At 43.4% G+C, this 20579-nt stretch overlaps 1 protein-coding gene across 2 annotated transcripts in view; it reads left to right on the forward strand.

The window, feature by feature from the left end:
- SULF2 (sulfatase 2) overlaps positions 1-20579 on the forward strand; it is a 258582-nt gene that overhangs the window by 201434 nt on the left and 36569 nt on the right. For both annotated transcript variants that reach the window (XM_075011862.1, XM_075011861.1), the window contains 4 exons: positions 9679-9829; positions 12886-13061; positions 18937-19065; positions 19986-20042. In XM_075011862.1, the coding sequence (XP_074867963.1) occupies positions 9679-9829; positions 12886-13061; positions 18937-19065; positions 19986-20042 (513 nt within the window). The remainder of the gene's footprint in view (positions 1-9678; positions 9830-12885; positions 13062-18936; positions 19066-19985; positions 20043-20579) is intronic.

Below are 20579 nucleotides of genomic sequence, written 5' to 3' on the forward strand. Positions count from 1 at the left end.
TGTCCAACTTAAACCTCCCTTGCTGCAGTTTAAGCCTGTTGCCTCTTGTTCTATTCTCAGAGGCCAAGAAGAACAAGTTTTCTCCTTCCTCCGTATGACTCCCTTTTAGAAACCTGAAAACCTCTATCATGTTGCCCCTCAGTCTTCTCTTTTTGAAACTAAACAAGCCCCAATTCTTTCAACTTTTTTTTCATAGGTCACATTCTCTAGATCTTTAATCATTCTTGTCACTCTTTTCTGGACCCTCTCTAGTTTCTCCACATCTTTTTTGAACTGTGGTGCCCAGAACTGGACACAATACTCCAGCTGAGGCCTAACCAGCGCAGAGTAGAGCGGAAGAATGACTTCTCGTGTCTTGTTCACAACACACCTGTTAGTGCATCCCAGAACCACGTTTGCTTTTTTTGCAGCAGCATCACACTGTTGACTCATATTTAGCTTGTGGTCCACTATAGTCCCTAGATCCCTTTCTGCTGTAGTCGTTCCTAGACAGTCTCTCCCCATTCTGTATGTGTGAAACTGATTGTTCCTTCCCAAGTGGAGCACTTTGCATTTGTCCTTATTAAACTTCATCCTGTTTACCTCAGACCATTTCTCCAATTTATCCGGATCATTTTGAATTATGACCCTATCCTCCAAAGCAGTTGCAACCCCTCCCAACGTGGTATCCTCTGCAAACTTAATAAGCGTACTTTCTATGCCTATATCTAAATCATTGATGAAGATATTGAACAGAACTGGTCCTAACACAGACCCCTGCGGAACCCCACTTGTTATACTTTTCCAGCAGGATTGAGAACCATTAAGAACTACTCTCTGGGTACGGTTATCCAGCCAGTTATGCACCCACCTTACAGTAGCCTCATCTAAATTGTGTTTGCCTAGTTTTTTTATAAGAATATCATGAGAGACCGTATCAAATGCTTTACTAAAGTCTAGGTATACCACATCTACCGCTTCTCCCCTATCCACAAGGCTCGTTATCCTATCAAAGAAAGCTATCAGATTAGTGTGACAAGATTTATTCTTTACAAACCCATGATGGCTGTTTCCTATTACCTTACCACCTTCCAAGTGCTTGCAGATGATTTCTTTAATTGCCTGCTCCATTATCTTTCCTGGTACTGAAGTTAAGCTGACTGGCCTGTAGTTTCCTGGGTTATTCGTATTTCCCTTTTTATAGATAGGCACTATATTTGCCCTTTTCCAGTCTTCTGGAATCTCTCCTGTCTCCCATGATTTTTCCAAAATGATAGATAAAGGCTCAGATACCTCCTCTATCAGCTCCTTGAGTATTCTAGGGTGCATTTCATCAGGCCCTGGTGACTTGCAGACATCTAATTTTCCTAAGTGATTTTTGACTTGTTCTTTTTTTATTTCAACTTCTAACCCTACCCCTTTCCCACTAGCATTCACTATGTTGGGCATTCCTTCATCAGACTTCTCAGTGAAGACCGAAACAAAGAAGTCATTAAGCATCTCTGCCATTTCCAAGTTCCCTGTTACTGTTTCTCCCTCCTCACTGAGCAATGGCCCTATCCTGTCCCTGGTCGTTGTCTTGTTTCTAATATATTTATAAAAAGCCTTCTTGTTTTCCTTTATGCCTGTAGCTAGTTTGAGCTCATTTTAGCTACGTCTACACGTGAACGCGACATCGAAGTAGCTTATTTCGATGAATAACGTCTACACATCCTCCAGGGCTGGCAACGTCGACGTTCAACATCGACGTTGCACAGCACCACATCAAAATAGGCGCTGCGAGGGAACATCTACACGCCAAAGTAGCACACATTGAAATAAGGGTGCCAGGAACAGCTGCAGACAGGGTCACAGGGCGAACTAGTGTTTCTGGGGCAACAGCTAGCTGCTCCCTTAAAGGGCCCCTCCCAGACACATGCAGCCTGCACAGCACACAGTCTGCAGAGCCATAGGCACGCACACCTCGAGCGACGCAGTCATGAACCCGCAGCAGCCTGAACCACGCGCGCCAGGTGGTGGAGCATACATTTGGCTGCCTCAAAGGGCGCTGGAGGTGTCTCCTCACCCGCCTTGATGCGGGCCCCACCAACATCCCCCAGATTGTGGGTACGTGCAGCGCCCTACACAACCTGGTGAACAAGGGGGAGGCCTTCTTTCACGGCTGGGCTGTGGAGGCCGGCAGGGCTGATGTGCAGCCACCCGCTGCCCCCAGTTGCCAGGTGGACCCTGAAGGGACCCGCATCTGGGAGGCCCTGCGGGCCCACTTCAATGAGGCTGCGGGGTGAACGCTGGCAGGCCCCCCACTGCACACCCCCATCCTCCACAACACTCCCTGCCCCTACGCCCACACCACAGAGCACCCAAGAGCACATCCCCCCACTTTTCTTGTAAAAATAAAAGCAGACAGTTGTTTGTCAACTCAAACATTTCTTTACTACAGCTCTTATACTATTATTATTATAAATATTCTGAACAAGACAAACTATGTACAGGGGAAATCAAACTCATAAATATATATATGTTATAAAAATCGGGATAACATGAAAGGGGAAGACAAGGAAGGGGAGAACTATTTACATGGGTGGGTAAGGATCAGCAAAGTAATGGGTCACAAATACAAACTATTTACAAGAAAAGAACAATAAACTGGGCGGGAATATATACAAAGGGGAGGGGCATGTCCTGGGCCCCAGGCCCCTACAGTCCAGCGCTGGGGGTGGGCGGCCGGGATCCCTGCCTCGGCCGCAGCCCTGGCTGGGGGCTGGGCAGACCAGGAGATACGGCTGGCGAGTGTCAGCTGGTCCTAGGTCCCCCTCGGCAGAGTGGCCCTCAGTGGTGGGTGGCGGCGCGACGGCAGATGGCGCAGCAGCTGGAGCAGGCAGGGCGGGCGCTGCGGCGGCCTGGGGGGCCAGGGAGTCCGCAATGCAATTGAGGGTCCACATGTAGGCCCCCCCCGCCTCCTGGCGCCAGGCCAGCGCCCGCTCCTGGAGGTGGAGGTGGCGTTCCTCCACCCGCAGCCACTGCTCGGCGACCTCCTGCTGCCGATGGTGCAGTGCCAGCACCTGGGGATCCGTCGCCGGTGGGTGGTGGTGCTGCGTCTGCTGTCTTCCCTGCCGTGGGGCTGGTCGTTGCTCCGCCGAGGGGCTGGCCTGGAGTGATGGCCCTGGAGGGCTTTCCGGGACCACGGATGCCTCGCTGGCGCTCTCCTGGCTGCTGGGCTGTGAGCCCTGGCTCCCTTTGGGGGGGTGGCCGCTGGGGGGGCTGCCGGGCGGCCATCGCATTGGGTGGGGGTGGGGGTGGCTGCGGAGAAGTGTGCAGGCTAGCCGCGCGTTACTGCTACTGCCTACACGCGCTCTCAGCTTCCTGCACAGGAAAGCAGGGAGCGGAGAGCTTTAAGGGGCCGCTCCAAGCGGCCACTATTGAGCTCAGGGGCTGGAGAGAGCGTGTCTCAACCCCTCAGCTGATGGCCGCCATGGAGGACCCCGCAATTTCAATGTTGCGGGATGCGCAACGACTACGCTTTCCCTACTTCGACGTTCAACGTCAAAGTAGGGTGCTATTCCCATCCCCTCATGGGGTTCGCGGCTTCGACATCTCGCCGCCTAACGTCGATGTTAACTTCGAAATAGCGCCCAACACATGTAGCCGTGACGGGCGCTATTTCGAAGTTGGTGCCGCTACTTCAAAGTAGTGTGCACGTGTAGATGCGGCTTTTGTGCCTTAGCCTTTCTAATCTTTCTCCTGCATTCTTGTGGTGTTTTCCTGTATTCATCCTTTGTAATTTTTCCTTGTTTCCATTTTTTATACAATTCCTTTTTTATTTTGAGATCATGCAAGATCTCCTGGTTAAGCCAAGGTGGTCTTTTTCCATATTTTCTATCTTTCCTACACAGTGGGATAGCTTGCTTTTGGGCCCTTAATAATGTCCCTTTAAAAAACTGCCAACTCTCCTCAGCTGTTTTTCCCCTCAGTTTTGCTTCCCATGGGACCTTACCCACCATCTCTCTGTGTTTACCAAAATCTGCCCTCCTGAAATTCATTATCTCTATTTTGCTGTTTTCTGTTCTACCCTTCCTTAGGATTGTGAACTCTATGATTTCATGATCACTTTCACCCAAGCTGCCTTCCACCTTCAAGTTCTTTACCAATTCCTCCCTATTTGTTAAAATCAAATCTGAAACAGCTTCCCCCCGGTAGCTTTTTCAACCTTTTGGAATAAAAAATTGTCTCCAATACAATCCAAGAACTTACTGGATAGTCTGTGCCCCACTGTATTAGTTTCCCAACATATATCTGGATATTTGAAGTCCCCTATCACCACCAAATCTGGGGCCTTGCTTGACTTTGTTAGTTGTTTAAAAAAAGCCTCATCCACCTCTTCCACCTGGCTAGGCAGCCTGTAGTAGACGCCTAGCAGGACATCACCCTTGTTTTTTACCCTTCTTAGTCTAACCCAGAGACTCTCAACATGTCCATCTCCTACATCCATCTCCACATCAGTCCAAGTGTGTACAATTTTAATATATAAGGCAACACCTTCCCCCTTTCTCCCCTGTTTATCCTTCCTAAGCAGGCTGTACCCTTCAATACCAACATTCCAATCATGTATTATCCCACCACGTTTCTGTGGTGCCAACGATGTCATAGTTATATTTATTTATTAGCACTTCCAGTTCTTCCTGCTTATTACCCATACTTGTTGCATTTGTATACAGGCATCTAAGATATTGATTTGATCTTGCCTCCCTGTTTTGCCCTGACTCTCTTTTTACTCTGACATTGTTGCGCATGCTGCCTCCCATTTCTGACCCATCACCCAGGTTTCCATGTTCTCCACTTACCTGTGGGCTTTGCTCCCCTGCCCCCATCGAATATAGTTTAAAGCCCTCCTCACTAGGTTAGCCAGTCTGTGTCCAAATACAGTCTTTCCCCTCCTCGAAAGGTGAATACCAAGGTGGTCCCCATTACGCCATTCCTCGTCTTCGCTAGATGATGCAATGCTCCTGGTTTCACCTCCCTCTACGGACGACTCACGGGCTTTCGAGGAGCTATTTTGGCAAGTGGCCCAGGCCCAGGAGAAGGACCTGCTGGAGTTGCCAGTCAACCAGTACAGACTTCTCTGCATCCTGCAGCCACCCCTCTCCTCCAGAATTGCGATGCCAATGGGTGAGGCCATAATGGACCCTACAAACATCCTCTGGCAGACGCCAGCACCCATCCTTCCCACTAACAAAAGGGCCAACAAATGATACTTTGTGGTCTCTAAGGAAGTGCAGTTTCCGTTTACCCATCTGCAGCCAAATTGGTTAGTGGTGGATGCCATCCTCAACAAAACTAAATCCTTTTGTTCCGCTCTGCAGCACAAGACAAATAAGAAACTCGACATCATGGGGTACAAAGTTTATTCATCCAGCACTTTGCTCATGTGGCCTTGGCACAAGTCTTCTAGGCTCTTCCTGTCCTTTGCGGAGTGGTTCAAGGGCCTCCCCATTTTGTCTTAATGGCTGTCCAAGTGGATCTCCACCTGTATTCACACTTGTTATGCTCTTTACCAAAGGAAGCTTCTGGGTCCTGTCACCATCCATTCTACCTGAGCTGTGTCCTCCACTACCATCTTTCTCAAGAACATAACCCTTACGGATATATACAAGGCAGTGACATGGTCTTCCAGCAAAACGTTTGCACAACATTATGCTCTCTCATCTTCCATTGCTTCCTCCATACATATGGGGTAAGCAGTTCTGTTGACTGTAATTGTTACTGGGCTCCAAACCCACCTCCAAAGAGCACCCATGGGGACACGGCTCGAAGAAGAGGAAGTTACTCACCTTGTTCAGTAACGATGGTTCTTCGAGATGTGTGTTCCTGTGGGCACTCCACTTCCCTCCTTCCTTCACCTTCTTTGGTGTGTCCTGCTCTATTTGCTAGGGTAGAGAAGGAACAGAGGGGTCTGCATCACGCGTGCTCCAGATAGCACAAGGAGTTACTACTGTGCATGTGTGGCATGGGAAACCACAGCTATAGAAGAATCTCTGAGAGCTGGTGCGAGGACGCATCAACACCCAGAGTGGAGCACCCATGGGGACACACATCTCGAAGAACCATTGTTACTGCATAAGGTGAGTAACTTTCTCTTTTGGTTTTGGTTTTTTTGGTTTTAGATTCTCATTATCACAGAGCTAAGACTAGTATATTCCATTCTGCTGCAATGAGCCACTAAAAAGAATCTGTCTCTTGGGCCTGAAGCAACATGGAATTTCATGTTTATGTTGTTTGCCTACACCAGCTAAATTGTTTTTCTTTGAAATGAAAATTACAGAAGCTCAAAATGACTAGTGCCTGCTATTGTTCATACACAGGGTTGACCTCAACCTTACTAGGCACGCTGATGGAAGACAAGCTTATCTCAAAGATGTAATAATTTTCCAAACTGTGCTCACCAGCAATTTAATTATAATGGTGCAAAACAGAAGCGGGGAGAGGGATCTAGAGAAGGAAGGGGACAAAATGTATGAAATGCACCTAAGTTTGTTTTTTTCCTCTTTCACACTGTTCACTTTTCTTTCCCCACACAACTCTAGTTTATTTTCGTGACTGGACGATTTTTATAATGGAAATTGCTATAGGATTTTATAGGAGCAGTGGATATCATCATTACTATTGTTAATAATAATCTGTTAATTTATAGACAATAGTACTTTGCAAGAAATAGTTCATAAAAGAATACATTATCTCAATAAATTAAGTAGTTTTATTCTTCTTTCAGATGTGCATGTGAACTAGCCTGAATTATCTGTATTTGTGCAGAGAAACAGTCTTCAGTTTTTGTAAACACTTTATAGTGCAATATAAAATTTAAGCTGTTAATAAAAAGGAACACAAAAAAGTATTGCATTCAGAAATACATTAATAACTCAATAGAACTCATCAGCTTTTAATGCACTTTCATTTATTAACTTTCTAGATATGTATAGAATATCTGTGTATTGTATCAATTGGGTATGGCCTGTTACTTGTGTAGTTGGAGTACATAGTCCCCAAAGCTACACATGCAAATCAGGTAGTTGCACATGCAAATTAGTCATCTGATTTCACATTTCCTCTCTTTGACCTCTCAAGCTACCTGGAATGGGGAATCCCTGGGAGATATAGTGCCAATGGAGAATCCCTGGGTAGTAAAGCTGTCCCTGTGCCATCCCTGGAGCATGGCTAGGGAAAAGGGGAGGCGTGGCTGGAGCACTTGTGTGCAGCTTGGACCAGCCTCAAAGCTGGTTTAAGTTGCACTGGGAATTGAACTCAGTCGTTGTCCCATGCCAGGATCCAGCATCAACCTATCAAAATACCTATACCCCTAGCTTCCTACTGCAGCTATGCTGGCTGGAGCACTGGAAACAGCTGATCTGGCTCTCAGTATGTAGTTGCAGTCCTTTCTTAATTGAAAATCTGTCCCATAATCTTAATTGAAAATCTGTCCCATAATTTTTCCCCCTACCAAATCACTGAACCCCATCAATAGTATTTTTCCCCTTTTCTTATCCTAGACTGATTAAATAGGATGAAACAGCTGGGCAGTTTCATATTGGCCTTTAATGTTGTTTCTGTATAGAGTACATGTTCTTTTGTAACTGTTTTCCTATGTCCAAGACAATCAGGATTTTTAGAGCAATCAAGGTAGTTTCCCTCCCCACCCCAACACCCACCCCCCCACCCACCCACCCCCTCTTTTTGCATGAATGTGAAGGGGTTATTTTGTCCCACTTCCAGGAATGTTGTATCTTGTGTATTTGGCCATGAGAGAGACAAATCTGTTAACTGTAACAAGGTTACACTTGTAAGAATCAAAGAGAATCAGGGGCTTGGGGAGGATTAAACAGCAGGAGGTTTCAAATCAGCCAGAAAATCACAAAGCAGTCTGAAAAGGCATTTGCCATTTTGGTCATTACATAGCAACAGTTTCCATAACTGTCAGCATATTCATAGGAGCGATGTCATTATTTCAGCCACAATAATGCTCTGAAATTCAAGAGACTGTTAACAATTCACAGAGAATAAACAGAGCAGCTTCTCCTCTGGACACAGAGAAGCCCCACTTCCTTGTCTAAGGACATTTTTCAGATAGGCTTCCATGTAAAATTTTCCACTGAAAACATGTTGCAATCTAGTTATTATTTTCATGGGTTTTTTTTTCCTAACGTGAATGAAACTTTAAGGGCATTCAGCATCAGTGACATACAAAGATATACTGGGCACATTTCAAGGAAAAAAGTTTTCAATTTATGTTGCTATTATTTATCGTGATGACTTAATGTTCCCCATTTCTCTGTTGTGTACACAAGAATGATGTTGGCTTTTGTCAAAACATATGTGTAAGTAGCTGGAGATTGAATATTGGGATACAGAAAGTGTTCGGGTAAAGAGCAAAGTCTGCAGCTCTTTGTTGTGTCACAAGACCACCATCTTGGGTTTTACAGGAAGGTTCTGACACAGTGGTAAACATGAGCACTGATCTAGTATTTTGAACAATAGGAGAAATCGGATTAAATCTTGCATTTGGGTTGGAAAAAAATTCTGTATTTTTTGAAACTAGGACTGGTCTGTCCCAAACCAATGTACCAGCTAATGCTTACAAGCCATAAGCAAGGCCCTAGGTCTTAAATAGTGATAAGACAGATAAATAAAGCAATAGCTTCTCTTGAAAATGAGCTAAACAAGCGCATAGTATGACAGACGTATGTAAAGATCCCTACCATATTATTATTATTATAGCACAGCAAACCCATTATGGGGTGTCGCTCCAGCTGGTATGGAGCACTGTAGTTATGAACAAAAAAGCAAGCACCAGAGCTAACAAACAAATTAAATAGAGGATAATCAGTGGTGTGCTGCCTCCTTCTTAGCACAGATACTTTAACAGAACTACAGGATTATTAGGAATTAAAGGGGCTCTGATGCTCTAGGAAGGTCATCAAATCCAGCTCTTGACTCTTTTGGCAGGGCCCTAAATTCTCTTTCTATGAAGTACACTCAGTGTGTAACAATCTTGGAAATATTAGGGCTAGAAAGTACCCAAGTCCCTTTCTGCACCCCTCCTCCCCTGCCTTCTTTCTTTGGCAGGTCTTTAAATACAGATTTGTATCTATTTCTGCTTGCTATGAGCTCACATGCAATTTAATACCACCAGCTACAGCACCTGTGCCCCCCTGAGTACATGAGTGCTGCAATATTAACATGGCCAGTCCTGCTGAATTGAGCACCGTTGTTAAATAATGCAGTGGAATCTTTCCAGCAAGCTGGACAGTTGTTATACAAGTGTGATGAAGCTGTAAAAGTGTGTGTCAGAACAGGCAGAATAAAAGTGGAGCGGTTACATCAGTGGAAACTCAGTTGTACATGGCTTGGTTCAGTAATGCTTCCCAATTGTGATGTTAGACTTGTAAGGCTGATCTGCTGGCACTAAAATGTATCCCTGCTAGTCTGGAGGATATTATTAAAACAATCTATGTTTACTCTTTCAGTAGGTTTTACTTCCCAGTTATTTCAATGTGCCCACCTTTCATACCAAACATAAATATTATTTATCACCAATGTAATGTTTTCCTATAAAAAGTTTTGCACTGTTGATCAAATAAAGTTTATTGGCATGCACTAGTTTGTTTTTTCATACTAATGGGATGTTCTGTTTCTCTTATTACTTCTTAGCACTCCTAGTTATAACTATGCTCCTAACCCAGATAAGCACTGGATAATGAGATATACGGGTCCCATGAAACCCATTCACATGGAGTTCACCAACATGTTACAGAGAAAGCGCCTTCAGACACTCGTGTCTGTGGATGACTCTATGGAGATGGTGAGATGGATATTCCGTTTTTCAAGCCCAATGGGTACTTGTTTCTTGAATTAAACTCTAAACTATACATTTTATTTGTAAAAGTAGTATGGTCCTACTCTGTGTATAAGCTAAGCAATGCCAAACTAAACATAGCTTCCACATACCACTACTTCCGAATAGACAGCTCTCCTGGATCTGCTGGTTTTGTGGCATTGTTGCTCTAAGTTTAAAAAAAAAAAAAGTCCAAAAGTTAGCAGAATGTTTCCAAATATCTGCTGCTGTCCAGCTAAAAGAGAGAAAAATCAAATTTGTAAAGCATGATTTTTTTTAAATAAATTGATGTACATTATGATGCTCCACGTCTTACCATATACTAGCTGGAAACTCATAATCTCAACTGCAGACATAGTTCAACCCAGCATTGCTGTCTCTGTCAGAAAGTCTCCAGTGAAATGGATTGGGTTATATCAGGGCAGAATGGGAGGAACCAAGGTATCTCGAAAGGACTCTCATGCTCAACTGACATTTTTGGTGCCCAAATCAAGAATGCAGCCCACCTGAGGTTCAGAAACCCCCCACTCAGCCAGCATCATACTTCAGATGTGGGGCTTCTTCAGTCTCTCGTGCTGAAGCTGTCCCACTGTGAACGCATCATGAATGTGTCACTGGGCCAGAGAGCGGGAGAGTGGGCAAGCATCAGACTGACTCTGCAGACTTGGGGTTAAAGCACTGATTTTGGAGCTGTGGAAACCAGGATTGAGCCCCCACCTCCTTCAGTCACTTTTCAAATTGTCCAAAATGGAATGGCTTTTACAGGTGAGACTGAGGGAGCCCCGCAGCCTGGCTTTTGTGAATCCCATTCTCAGGTGCCTGTCTCCCCATTCGTTGTACAGGGAGCCTAGTTGCCTAACTCAGGCTTTGTGAATCCTGGTGATTTTTCTAAGTGCCTAAAAGTTAGGTAGGGTGGTGATCAGCATTGGCACAGCTAAGCTCTTTGTGAATCTAGTCCAGAGTGCACAATAAGACCAGCATATTTCATTGATTACATACACTCGAAATACACAGGCAGACTTCCTAGATTCTCTCCAGGCCTGCTGACTTGAGGGGAGAATCAGCATTTCAAAGGGGGACAGAGCTCCAGCCACCACTGTTGCTACTTCGGCAGTGGTGGCAGCTGGAGCTCCTGGCCCTTTTGAAGTGCTGTGCACAGCTATGGGAAAGGGCTCAGCCATGCAGTCTGTGCAGCATTGAAGGCTGAATGGCCTAGGCCTGGCCCCTTTTGCCCTTTGCCCTGCCCCTTGGGAGGGCCTCAGAGGCAGGCCTCCCTCCCGTCTTGCTCCAGAGCCTGCAGCAGCTGTCACCCCTATTGATTCTCTGCATTATGGACCAGTAAGTTTCCAGACACCTCGTAATGCGAGTTGCATGTTGGTGGGGTTTGGAAAGGAACCTTTGCATCAGCTGGCAGGTACTGTGGAAGAGGAATAGGTTTGTTTCAAAGTACAGAAAGGCTAATCTTGAAGGTACTGCTGTTTACTGCTTCATGTCTGCAGGAAATCTTATTCAGAAAAGTAAGAGGAGTCCAATAAGACAAGGGTGAGATTTATCTGTTAGTAAAATATGTATAATTACTCATACCATTTTGGGTATAATAACCCAGGAAAATACATCTTTTTGCTAACAAATATGCTTTGGTATGTCAGAGCTCAGTTTTGGAGAAAAACATGTTACAGACTCAACTCTTAGTACCAAACTATTTAGGTTCTGCTCATTAGCAAGGTGGTTTCGTGCCTCATGTTTTTACTTGGTGTATATTTCACTCCATCATGAAACTTAATATTTTGTAGTTTTAGACCTAAAATTGGTTATATCTTTTAACGGAAATTGTATGTACCTAACATCCCTTGAAATGTGTCTTCATACAGATATCAATGGCTCTCAGAAGGTCGCTGTGGCTTGTTTGAACAAAGATTACAATCAAAATATTTGTCTAAATTTCTCCATACGTGGAACTCCACCATATCCTCCTGGAATATCAGAAACATTGATTCAGGCTATATTTCAGAAAGGGAGTCTTGTTTTATCTTCTAACGTGTTGTCAATATTGTCACATCCCACTTCGTTTTCTCTGTGGTTTCATCATTTACACTGATGAAACTTCTTTGACTCCAGTGCATTTGTCATGATACATGCAAGTGTGAGAGCAGAGTAAGGCCCACATTTTCTAATCACAGGTCTCACATATGAGACAGGAAATAACGTTACCATGAAAGAAAACCTGTTGTAAAATGAACACGAGAGGATAGAAACTGACTAATCCTCAAGCATGAAGCACCAAGTGCCAACATATTGTTAGTGCTGTGCATTGATACACTTCAGTATTTATCTAGAGACCCATGAAACCCCCCAAAAATAATTGGATTCAGATTTAAAGTTGAAACACTTTTTTTTCTGGTGAATTAAGAGTGAATGGTGGTACATGCTGTTTTAATTGGGAAAGTTTGTAAACATTCTGTGCAAATGGGGCTCGTTTGAATGGTGCCAAAATGGTCAGTGGCATTTAACCAAGTATTAAATACATACTAAGTTCCAAATGGTGGTGTTTTGTAAAGAGAGTTTGCCAAATAAAATTTTAAAGAAGACAAAGAGCTAGAATTTCAAGAGTTTGGTATACAAAAGCTCCATGTAGGTACCTCAATAAGTGGCCAGAGTTTGAAATTTCCAAAGGAAAATGCGGAGCACAAAGTACTTTGAAAATCTATCAGTTCAAATTAGCCACCTAAATGGGAGCTGAGCTTTTTGAAAGCTTGTTCTGGAATATGTTAGTCATGATTTTCATTTTATAAAGTATTACTCTCTTTCATTTGTAAATATTTATAGACCATTCTTTCAGATAAAATGGCATTTATTAATAAGGATGTTTGCTTAATGAGAGTTTGTGGATGTATACTGGGATGTCCTAGTTAAGAACATCCAACTCTGTTGTACACTATGTATGTAAACTCTTAGGCACAGAGTTATTTCAAATGTTATGCATGCTGTGTTATTTAGTGCAAATATATTCCTTTTTTTTTCAGATTTATAATACGTTGGTTGAAACAGGTGAACTAGACAATACCTATATAATATATACAGCAGACCATGGCTATCATATTGGGCAGTTTGGACTGGTGAAAGGGAAGTCCATGCCTTATGAGTTTGATATCAGAGTTCCTTTTTATGTGCGAGGTCCGAATGTGGAAGCTGGGTCCTTGTAAGTCTTTGTTTTTCTGTTCCTGAATTGTGTTTGGTTTATTGGGCTGATAATTGTGATTGACATGCAAAGGAGCGTGAGGTTAGTGGCCACGGACCAGGTGTTTAAAAATCCACAAAGTGAAGTACAACTATGCAGTCAGATTAAAAAATGTGATGAGTCTGAGACTGAGAGAGAACCTTTGTTTTATTAGTTCATTGGGCTTGATAGGAGTGTGTCGTTAAGCTTCTGTGAGTATGTCAGTGCTGACTTTACATGACGTGAGAGAGTGACATTCCAGAGCAATGGATATCTCAGAAACTCCTCTGCCCTGGGAGGCATTGTGACTCTAAGGCTCGGTCTCCACTTTTGAAGACACAGCTGTGTCCATCAGAGGTGTGATCCTGACAGGTTCAGCTGTGCCAACAAAATCCCCAAATGTCGATGCAGCAAAACTACACCAGTACTACTTATTTGGCTTTGAAGGAAGGAGGAGAAGAGGGGCAGAGAAAGCTGGAACCAGAAAATAGCAGAAAAATGTAAATTGCTGCTCTAAACTTCACTTACTCTAGAAGTACTTTGCAGGTATAGTATATAAGCAAAGTTTTCCTAGTATAGACATAGTTTAAGACACATTCCTTCCCTGCTTTTTTCTTGCCCTGAGGGTGTAGTAATTTGCTGTTGTGAATTGACTTCCCCTGCACTCACTCAGCTGCACTGGCCTGTGAGTGGAGAGATGAACCAAGATTCTATGCACTCCTTGCATTTCCTCATCTACTCCCTGGTCATCTACATGCCCAGATCTAGTAGCCCATTCTGGAATATAACTGGGGTTCTGTGAACCTAGGATCCTTGCTCAGGTGAATGGTCCAAGTCCCTGTGTAGCCGTTTGGCATTCATCCAGTCCAAGTTCTTTGTGATTATTGCATATAAATGCCTAGACTAATAAAATAACAGCACTTTATTATGTTCATTGCCACAGTAGATAGTTATCAGAGATTAAATAAATGACAGAACAGAATCACTACACTTTCCAGTTTCAGCTTGTAAAGAAAAATGCACATAGTATTTTCCATATATGACATCTACAAAAGGTTTTCCTTTGTTTATCCTTTGGGATTGCAGAGTTAAGCTATTTGTCAGTGACACACGAGAATGCAAAATATGACTGTTAATTAAAACGATAGCTTTGATCAGCTAAGAAATTATGTAAATATAGTTTCTAAGTAATTATTTTAATATCAAATATTTTCACTTAAGTAATGATTTTGGACAGAGTGCCATAATTTGCTGCCTTTTATTTATATCAGTGTGCATGTTTTAGCATAATTACTGCATGTAAAATCTTCCACCCACAATTTTTTACCTTACGCTACTGAGGAAAAGATGTAAGCAACTACGAATGTAATTTTGTAGCAGATATCTTTAATAATAATTTAAAAGTTTTATTTAGTTTGCTGATTAAATTGATAGGCTCAAAAAGGCAAGGATGTTCTAAATGCTGTGGGTATCATTGCCAAAATCCCTTGACATGGAATTATTACTTGTTTATGGTCTCTGTGCCAAAGAGCTCATAGGATAATTTAGAAATCATTTGAAAGCTAATACTTCATGATAGTAACACAATGGCCTAGTTTTCAGAGGTGCTGCGCAGATAATTCTGTGAAAGATATGAGTTTAAGAAGAGATCTGGTGAAGTGATATGACTGTAGAGCAGGGCACAAGCAGAATTTCATGAAGGGACCCAGAATTCTTTCCCTTCTGTTCTCACATCCCATTTCTAGTATTCCCCTTTTTGCTCCTTGTCCTGAGCTCCTGCACATTGCCTCTACACAGCCACGTGCTTTCTTCCTATCCCCCACTGCCCCCACCCAGCTCTGAGCTCTTTCCTGCACAGAACACTTATCCAAGGAGCTGTTCAGACAGAAGAGCACCAACCCCACCAGGGACCAGGCAATTCTGGGAGTCCCAGACCCCCTTTTCCTGCTGCATCTCGTTCCCCAAGGAAATACTAAAAGTCCAGATCCAATCGTGGAAGGGCCAAACAGGTGCACAATGTTGTAGTAACATCCATCAGGGTGAGGTGACTGGATCAAATTTCCATCTCTGGTCTTGTGCCAAGGTGGGTGCTCCCTTTCCCCCTCCCCTAGTTGTGCCCCTGTTGTACTAAAGGAAGAGATGGTGCACAGGGAAGTAGAAGGCTATTCCAAGCTTTCATGGTGGCATGAAGTGAAAGGTGCGAAGCCATGAGCGTGGGAAGGAGCATTTGCAGGAGAGCAGCCTGGGAATAGCATTGGGCATATGCAGAAGAGTGGGTATGAAATGAGAGATGAAGACCCAAGCTGCGTCTACATAGGCAGCTTCTGTCAACAGAACAGAACCTTTTGTTGACAGAACTTGCTGAGCTTCTAAATGGCTAAAGTGCTCTGCTGAGAGTTTGTTAACAAAACTTAGCTGTTCAATTGGCAGTGTTATCCCTGTTCCCGATCAGGAATAGCACCTCTGTCGACGAGTGTTTTATAGACAGAGTGCCCGTGTAGACAGTTCTGTTGACAGAGATGGCTTCCAATTTCCTAGGCAGTCCTGTTTGCAGAGCTTCCGGTCAGCCATTCTGTAGAGAGAGGGCAGGGCAGCGTGGCTGCTGTCTATTGACCGAGCGGATTGCTCTCTTCATTTGCTTTTATCAGTCTGTTAACAGAGGCACTGCTGAGGTTTCTCTGTGGACAGTGACTTCTGTCGACAGAGGCTGCCTGTGTAGATGTAGCCCCAGAGGCTCCATGAAATGCACTGGGGGCTTTGCTGCTGCTACTGATTTTATGTGTAAGGTAGTACAGTGAGGGTGGCAGGGTATAAAAACCTTAATGACAGAGGAAACCAAGTCCTATATTGTCTGGAGCATGGACTGCGGAGAAGGCCAGATTAACATTTTATGGGTCCCCATGTAATTATTATCAACCCCCACCCAAGTGTGGGTCTGGTATAGCAGTGCTTTGGTATACCTGGTACTGAGTCTGAGTAATTTTTAATTTTGATTACACAACTCTGAATGACTCTCTCTACTGCCATACACAGCTTCTTCAGCCCCCAGTTTTCCTCATTGAGCTGTACATCTGTGTGGGTTTACCAGTGTCCACTGTGAGCAGAAATTTTGTAGTGATCAGGGCAACCCCATACGGGTTTAATCTCTTTCTCTATAGTCACGTCTCCAGGACCGTCTTATTTCACCAGTCACTGTATGTGGTCCTGAGCTCAGCTCAATAATGTTCCACAGCCAGCAGCTACCTGATCTGTTCTGACAAATCCCTACCACATTTTCAGCTTATGTGATAGGAGGATATCTGGATCCATATTGTAAGACTGTCCCACATAATGAGGAAAAGTTGAGGTGCCTTTGCTGTTCTTTTGTTCCACTCTTTGCTTCCAGTGCAATATTACTGTTTTCTTTTTAAAAGAAGAAAAATACAAAAATACAAAACAAACCAATCCAATAACGGGCAGAGGCCAGCATTTGTGGCTCGGTTTTATCCCACCACTTCTACAGCAAATCACAGCAGAGCAGTATTTGGTTTTGAAGAAATGATGTCACCTGCAGGCCAGATTACACCTGCACTCATCTGTTCATTTATGGAAGGCTGGTGCTATGTTCTCTTTGTTAGATAAATCTGGACAGAAAAGGCCCATTTCTGCTTCTGTGGCTCTGGAAATAGTCAAATCCTCCTGTATGCCTAGAGCTGCCCAGGTCCTCTAACAGAGTCTTCTCTCCCTTACTTACCATATTAACCTCTCCCGGTGGGGTCCACGTATCTCCCTTGCTGGGCTTAAGTCAGAGGTGCATTGTCCACTCAGTCTGCCCAATTCAGCACCCTCAGGGAAGGAACTGAGGCCTCCAGCATCTCTAAACAAGTCTGGAGAAGGCTTCTAAGGGTGAGATTTGGGCCAAAGCTGCCTCCATCCTGTTCACAAGCTCCCCATTCATACCACCAGTCCCTTCTAGCAGGCAGCTGCCCATTTGCAGCATGGCTCGCAGCTTCCCTCACTCCCTCTCCCACCCTTTCATGTTGCTGGAAGCCAAGGGAATCTTGGGAAATGTAGTCCCTTCCCTACTCCAGGGCCTGCTCTCTATGCAGGGAGCTGGCGAAGGAACTACAGCTTCTGGTATACTTTGGGCTCTCCATTGTGTCCTGCAGGCAAGAGAGCTTGGGCCTAGGGCCAGGGAACAATTTGCCCAAAGGTAAATCTGCATGTGTATTTGCTTTTATATACCGATTTATAGTTTTATACATTCTACATACTTATCTTCTTGCATGTGCTGAAAGATTTTTTTCAGATGGACATAAACCAAATTTCCATGGGTTTGAATTACATTAGACAGATTGGGGGGGCCTGAGGAAAAGTGGGGCCTAGTGTAAAGTGTTTGCTCCCCCTGATCTTGGTGGTAGAGTTAGGGTATCTTATAATTATCTAGGAAAGGGGGAGGATCCATGGGTTGCCTCAGTCTTGAGATTACTCTTTTCTTTTGAACTTCATTTTAGCCTTGTGGTACAGATTCATTTTAAATCACTAGTGAATGACGTCTCATAGAAGCTTCCCATTGGGTCTTCTGGTTGAATACCTTTTCATGACACACAATATTTTTATTAGGATCATAGGAATCAGGCACTGAAAAGATCTAATAGAACAGAGTTCATCCCACTCAAAGGGCAAGATGAAGTCTCCTTGTAAATTGATACTTTCATTGAGTCTGTATGTAGTAGGACTTTATAATCTACATTTTGCTAATGAACGCAGATTAATTTTTCTTACAAAATAAGTGCACTCTCCTCTACTTAATCGGTAAAGATTCAATAGCAATAACTGTAGTTACTAAGTCTTTATTACGATCACAAGGTATACTATGCAACATTTCTTAGTAATTAATGTAAAATGACACATATCAAGAAAATGAACAAATATAACATCCTTACTTTTGTCATTGCCTCTTCTCTTGCTACCTCACAAAATTCAATAATTCTCAAGTAGTCTCTGCTGCATTAGTGTGAATTAGCAAGGCTCTGCTGTCCTTCATTTTAAGTTAGAAATCTATACAAAGCCTTACAACTGTGTATATGTACTATATTTTTTGTACTTTGCAAAGCATGGTCCTCAAAACCACAATTTTTTTTTCTGCATAAAAGCTTTTTTGCTACTCTTCCACCTTTTATTTTTTAAAGTGATGCCAAGTGTACGTAAGAAGTAGTAGGAAAGCAGCAAGCAGTACATACTTCCATGATTTTTTAATTGTAACAAAAGTGGATCCTAAATGTATTTAAAATTTATTTTCTGAAGTGTGGTGCCATTTAATTAGTGAGAAGCAAACCTCGTGATCCCTGTGGGTAGTGAAACAGGATATTTCTTGTGTACAGTCTTACTGCATAACAAACAGTTCAGTACCATAGGCCCAGATATTTGTCTGTTTCAACATATATCACAAAAGCAAAGTGTGTTCTGTCTGCCAGGAATGATTTGTTAATAAAATCAATGTAAGCAACTTATATGTTAATTCTCTAAGACATCAGAGCTGTTTTTATCCTGTGCTTTTTCACATCTCAGAATACTTTTGAACCCTTCTTTTTAATCATTAACTTGTTTTGATTTATAAACCATTTTTCATATTCAGTTTAAGATGCTACTGCTTTAGAACCAAACCTTCACATTAGCCTATCTGTGCATCTGAGGGGAATTTTGAATATTGTATGTGTTAATCCCTTTCAATACCTGACTTGATTGGATAATGTTCCCTTTGTTCTGGGCTGATGTGACAGATTAAGCTTTTTCAGATCCCATATCCTCTGTGAAGAGGCTGGGGTTCACAATTTCTTCAAAGATTCTCTAAACAGGGCTTCTTTCTTTCTTTCAGGAATCCTCACATTGTGTTGAACATTGATCTTGCTCCTACAATCCTAGATATTGCAGGCTTGGACATTCCACCTGACATGGATGGTAAATCCATTCTAAAACTCCTGGATTCTGAGAGACCAGTTAATAGGTAAAGAAGAGAGAGTGTGTGTGTGCGCGCGCGCGCGTTAAGCCAGTGGCAAATAAATTTAAGTGGACACAGAGTGAATTACAGATATAGACAAGACATGGCTCACAGGAAAATCTACTGGCCTGTTCAGGACAATTTACTGACTTCAATATTTTAGATGGCCAGATCAATATATTTGCCTTACTGATAGCAAAACATAATGTGTGTGTGAGAATGAACTGGCCTTTGGTCTGGGAGGTACTTCTGTTTGTATGAGTTGCAGATTTTAAATATGTCTGTGGCATCTTCTATGGCTGTCTTTTAAACAAAAGCTTTTATTATTGTGTAAACTGTAAAACCAAATTGTACATAAGTGCATTCTGTAAACTTAGGCTTTATGCTGTTCATATTGTTTGATTGGAAATACACAATTACTTTCTGAGATGTGCCTCCAATGCCTCCATCTGTAATATGCTGGGAGGATTCACATGGGTGCTTATGAGAGAGAATAGTTGGAAGAAAAAGCAACTGGAGGAGGAGAGAGTGGGTGGGAAAATATGTGCTTGGTGTAGAGGAGAGCGGATGGGTGAGGAAAGGATGTTTGTCAGGGCAGGCGCATGGTTTTACAAGTAAGGCACTGAACTAAGTTCCAGTACAGACTTCCTTTCTGACTCAGGCAAATCACTTAATCTCTCAGTGCAGCAGTGCTTTTTATGTAATAACCGTTACTGTGTTCTGTGGTTCCATTGTGAATTTTATCCCCAATGAGAACGTATCCATTCTATATTTCTTCATGATTTGCATTGATAATGCATGTCTCTGTTTCGTACAGCTAACCGTTCCCATGAGTGAAGTACGTTGTCTTTCTGGGGGAGCAAAAGGAAGGCTGGGAGGAGAGACTGGGGCTTAGCTTGGTTTTCACAAGACTTCTGTTTTTATAGGTTCCATTTGAAAAAAAAGATGAAGGTGTGGAGAGACTCATTCCTTGTGGAGAGAGGGTAAGGAAAGAGTTAACTGCAGAGCCCAACTGGGCTAAATAGGAGAATTCTGCATGGCCAAGAGTTTCCTGTGAAATCACAGCTAAGACCACACCCTGCACTGATCATGACATTGCTGTAATACACCTAATGCCAAGGAGTATATGGTAGGAGAGACTGTATAGTCCATTTGTCCTAGCTCTGGTTCCTGCGCTCAGCCAGCTTAAGTGTGCTGTGCACGAGGGGGTGAACTTCTCCATTCCTCCCTCCCTGCAAGCCACAGAATGGGAGCAGCGCCCACATCCTGCATGTGAAGGGAGTTTAAGTTAATGGATCTTCCCAGCTGCACGTTGACTGGCCACGTGCCCACACCTGTCCTACCCCAAGCCTTTGCCTTCACATACCAGTATTGCGCCCTGTGGCACTGAGGAGGGTGTGACCACCTTGCAAGGATTCCATGAATTTCCCTTACAGTGAAACCCCACAGATATCTCTGCAGATCAGGCTTGTGTGGTCTGCTGGATATTTAGAGGAACTGCATCATTTTGCAAACACACA

The sequence above is a fragment of the Carettochelys insculpta genome, chromosome 17 (assembly GCF_033958435.1).
Source record: "Carettochelys insculpta isolate YL-2023 chromosome 17, ASM3395843v1, whole genome shotgun sequence".
Classification (NCBI taxonomy): Eukaryota; Metazoa; Chordata; order Testudines; family Carettochelyidae; genus Carettochelys; species Carettochelys insculpta.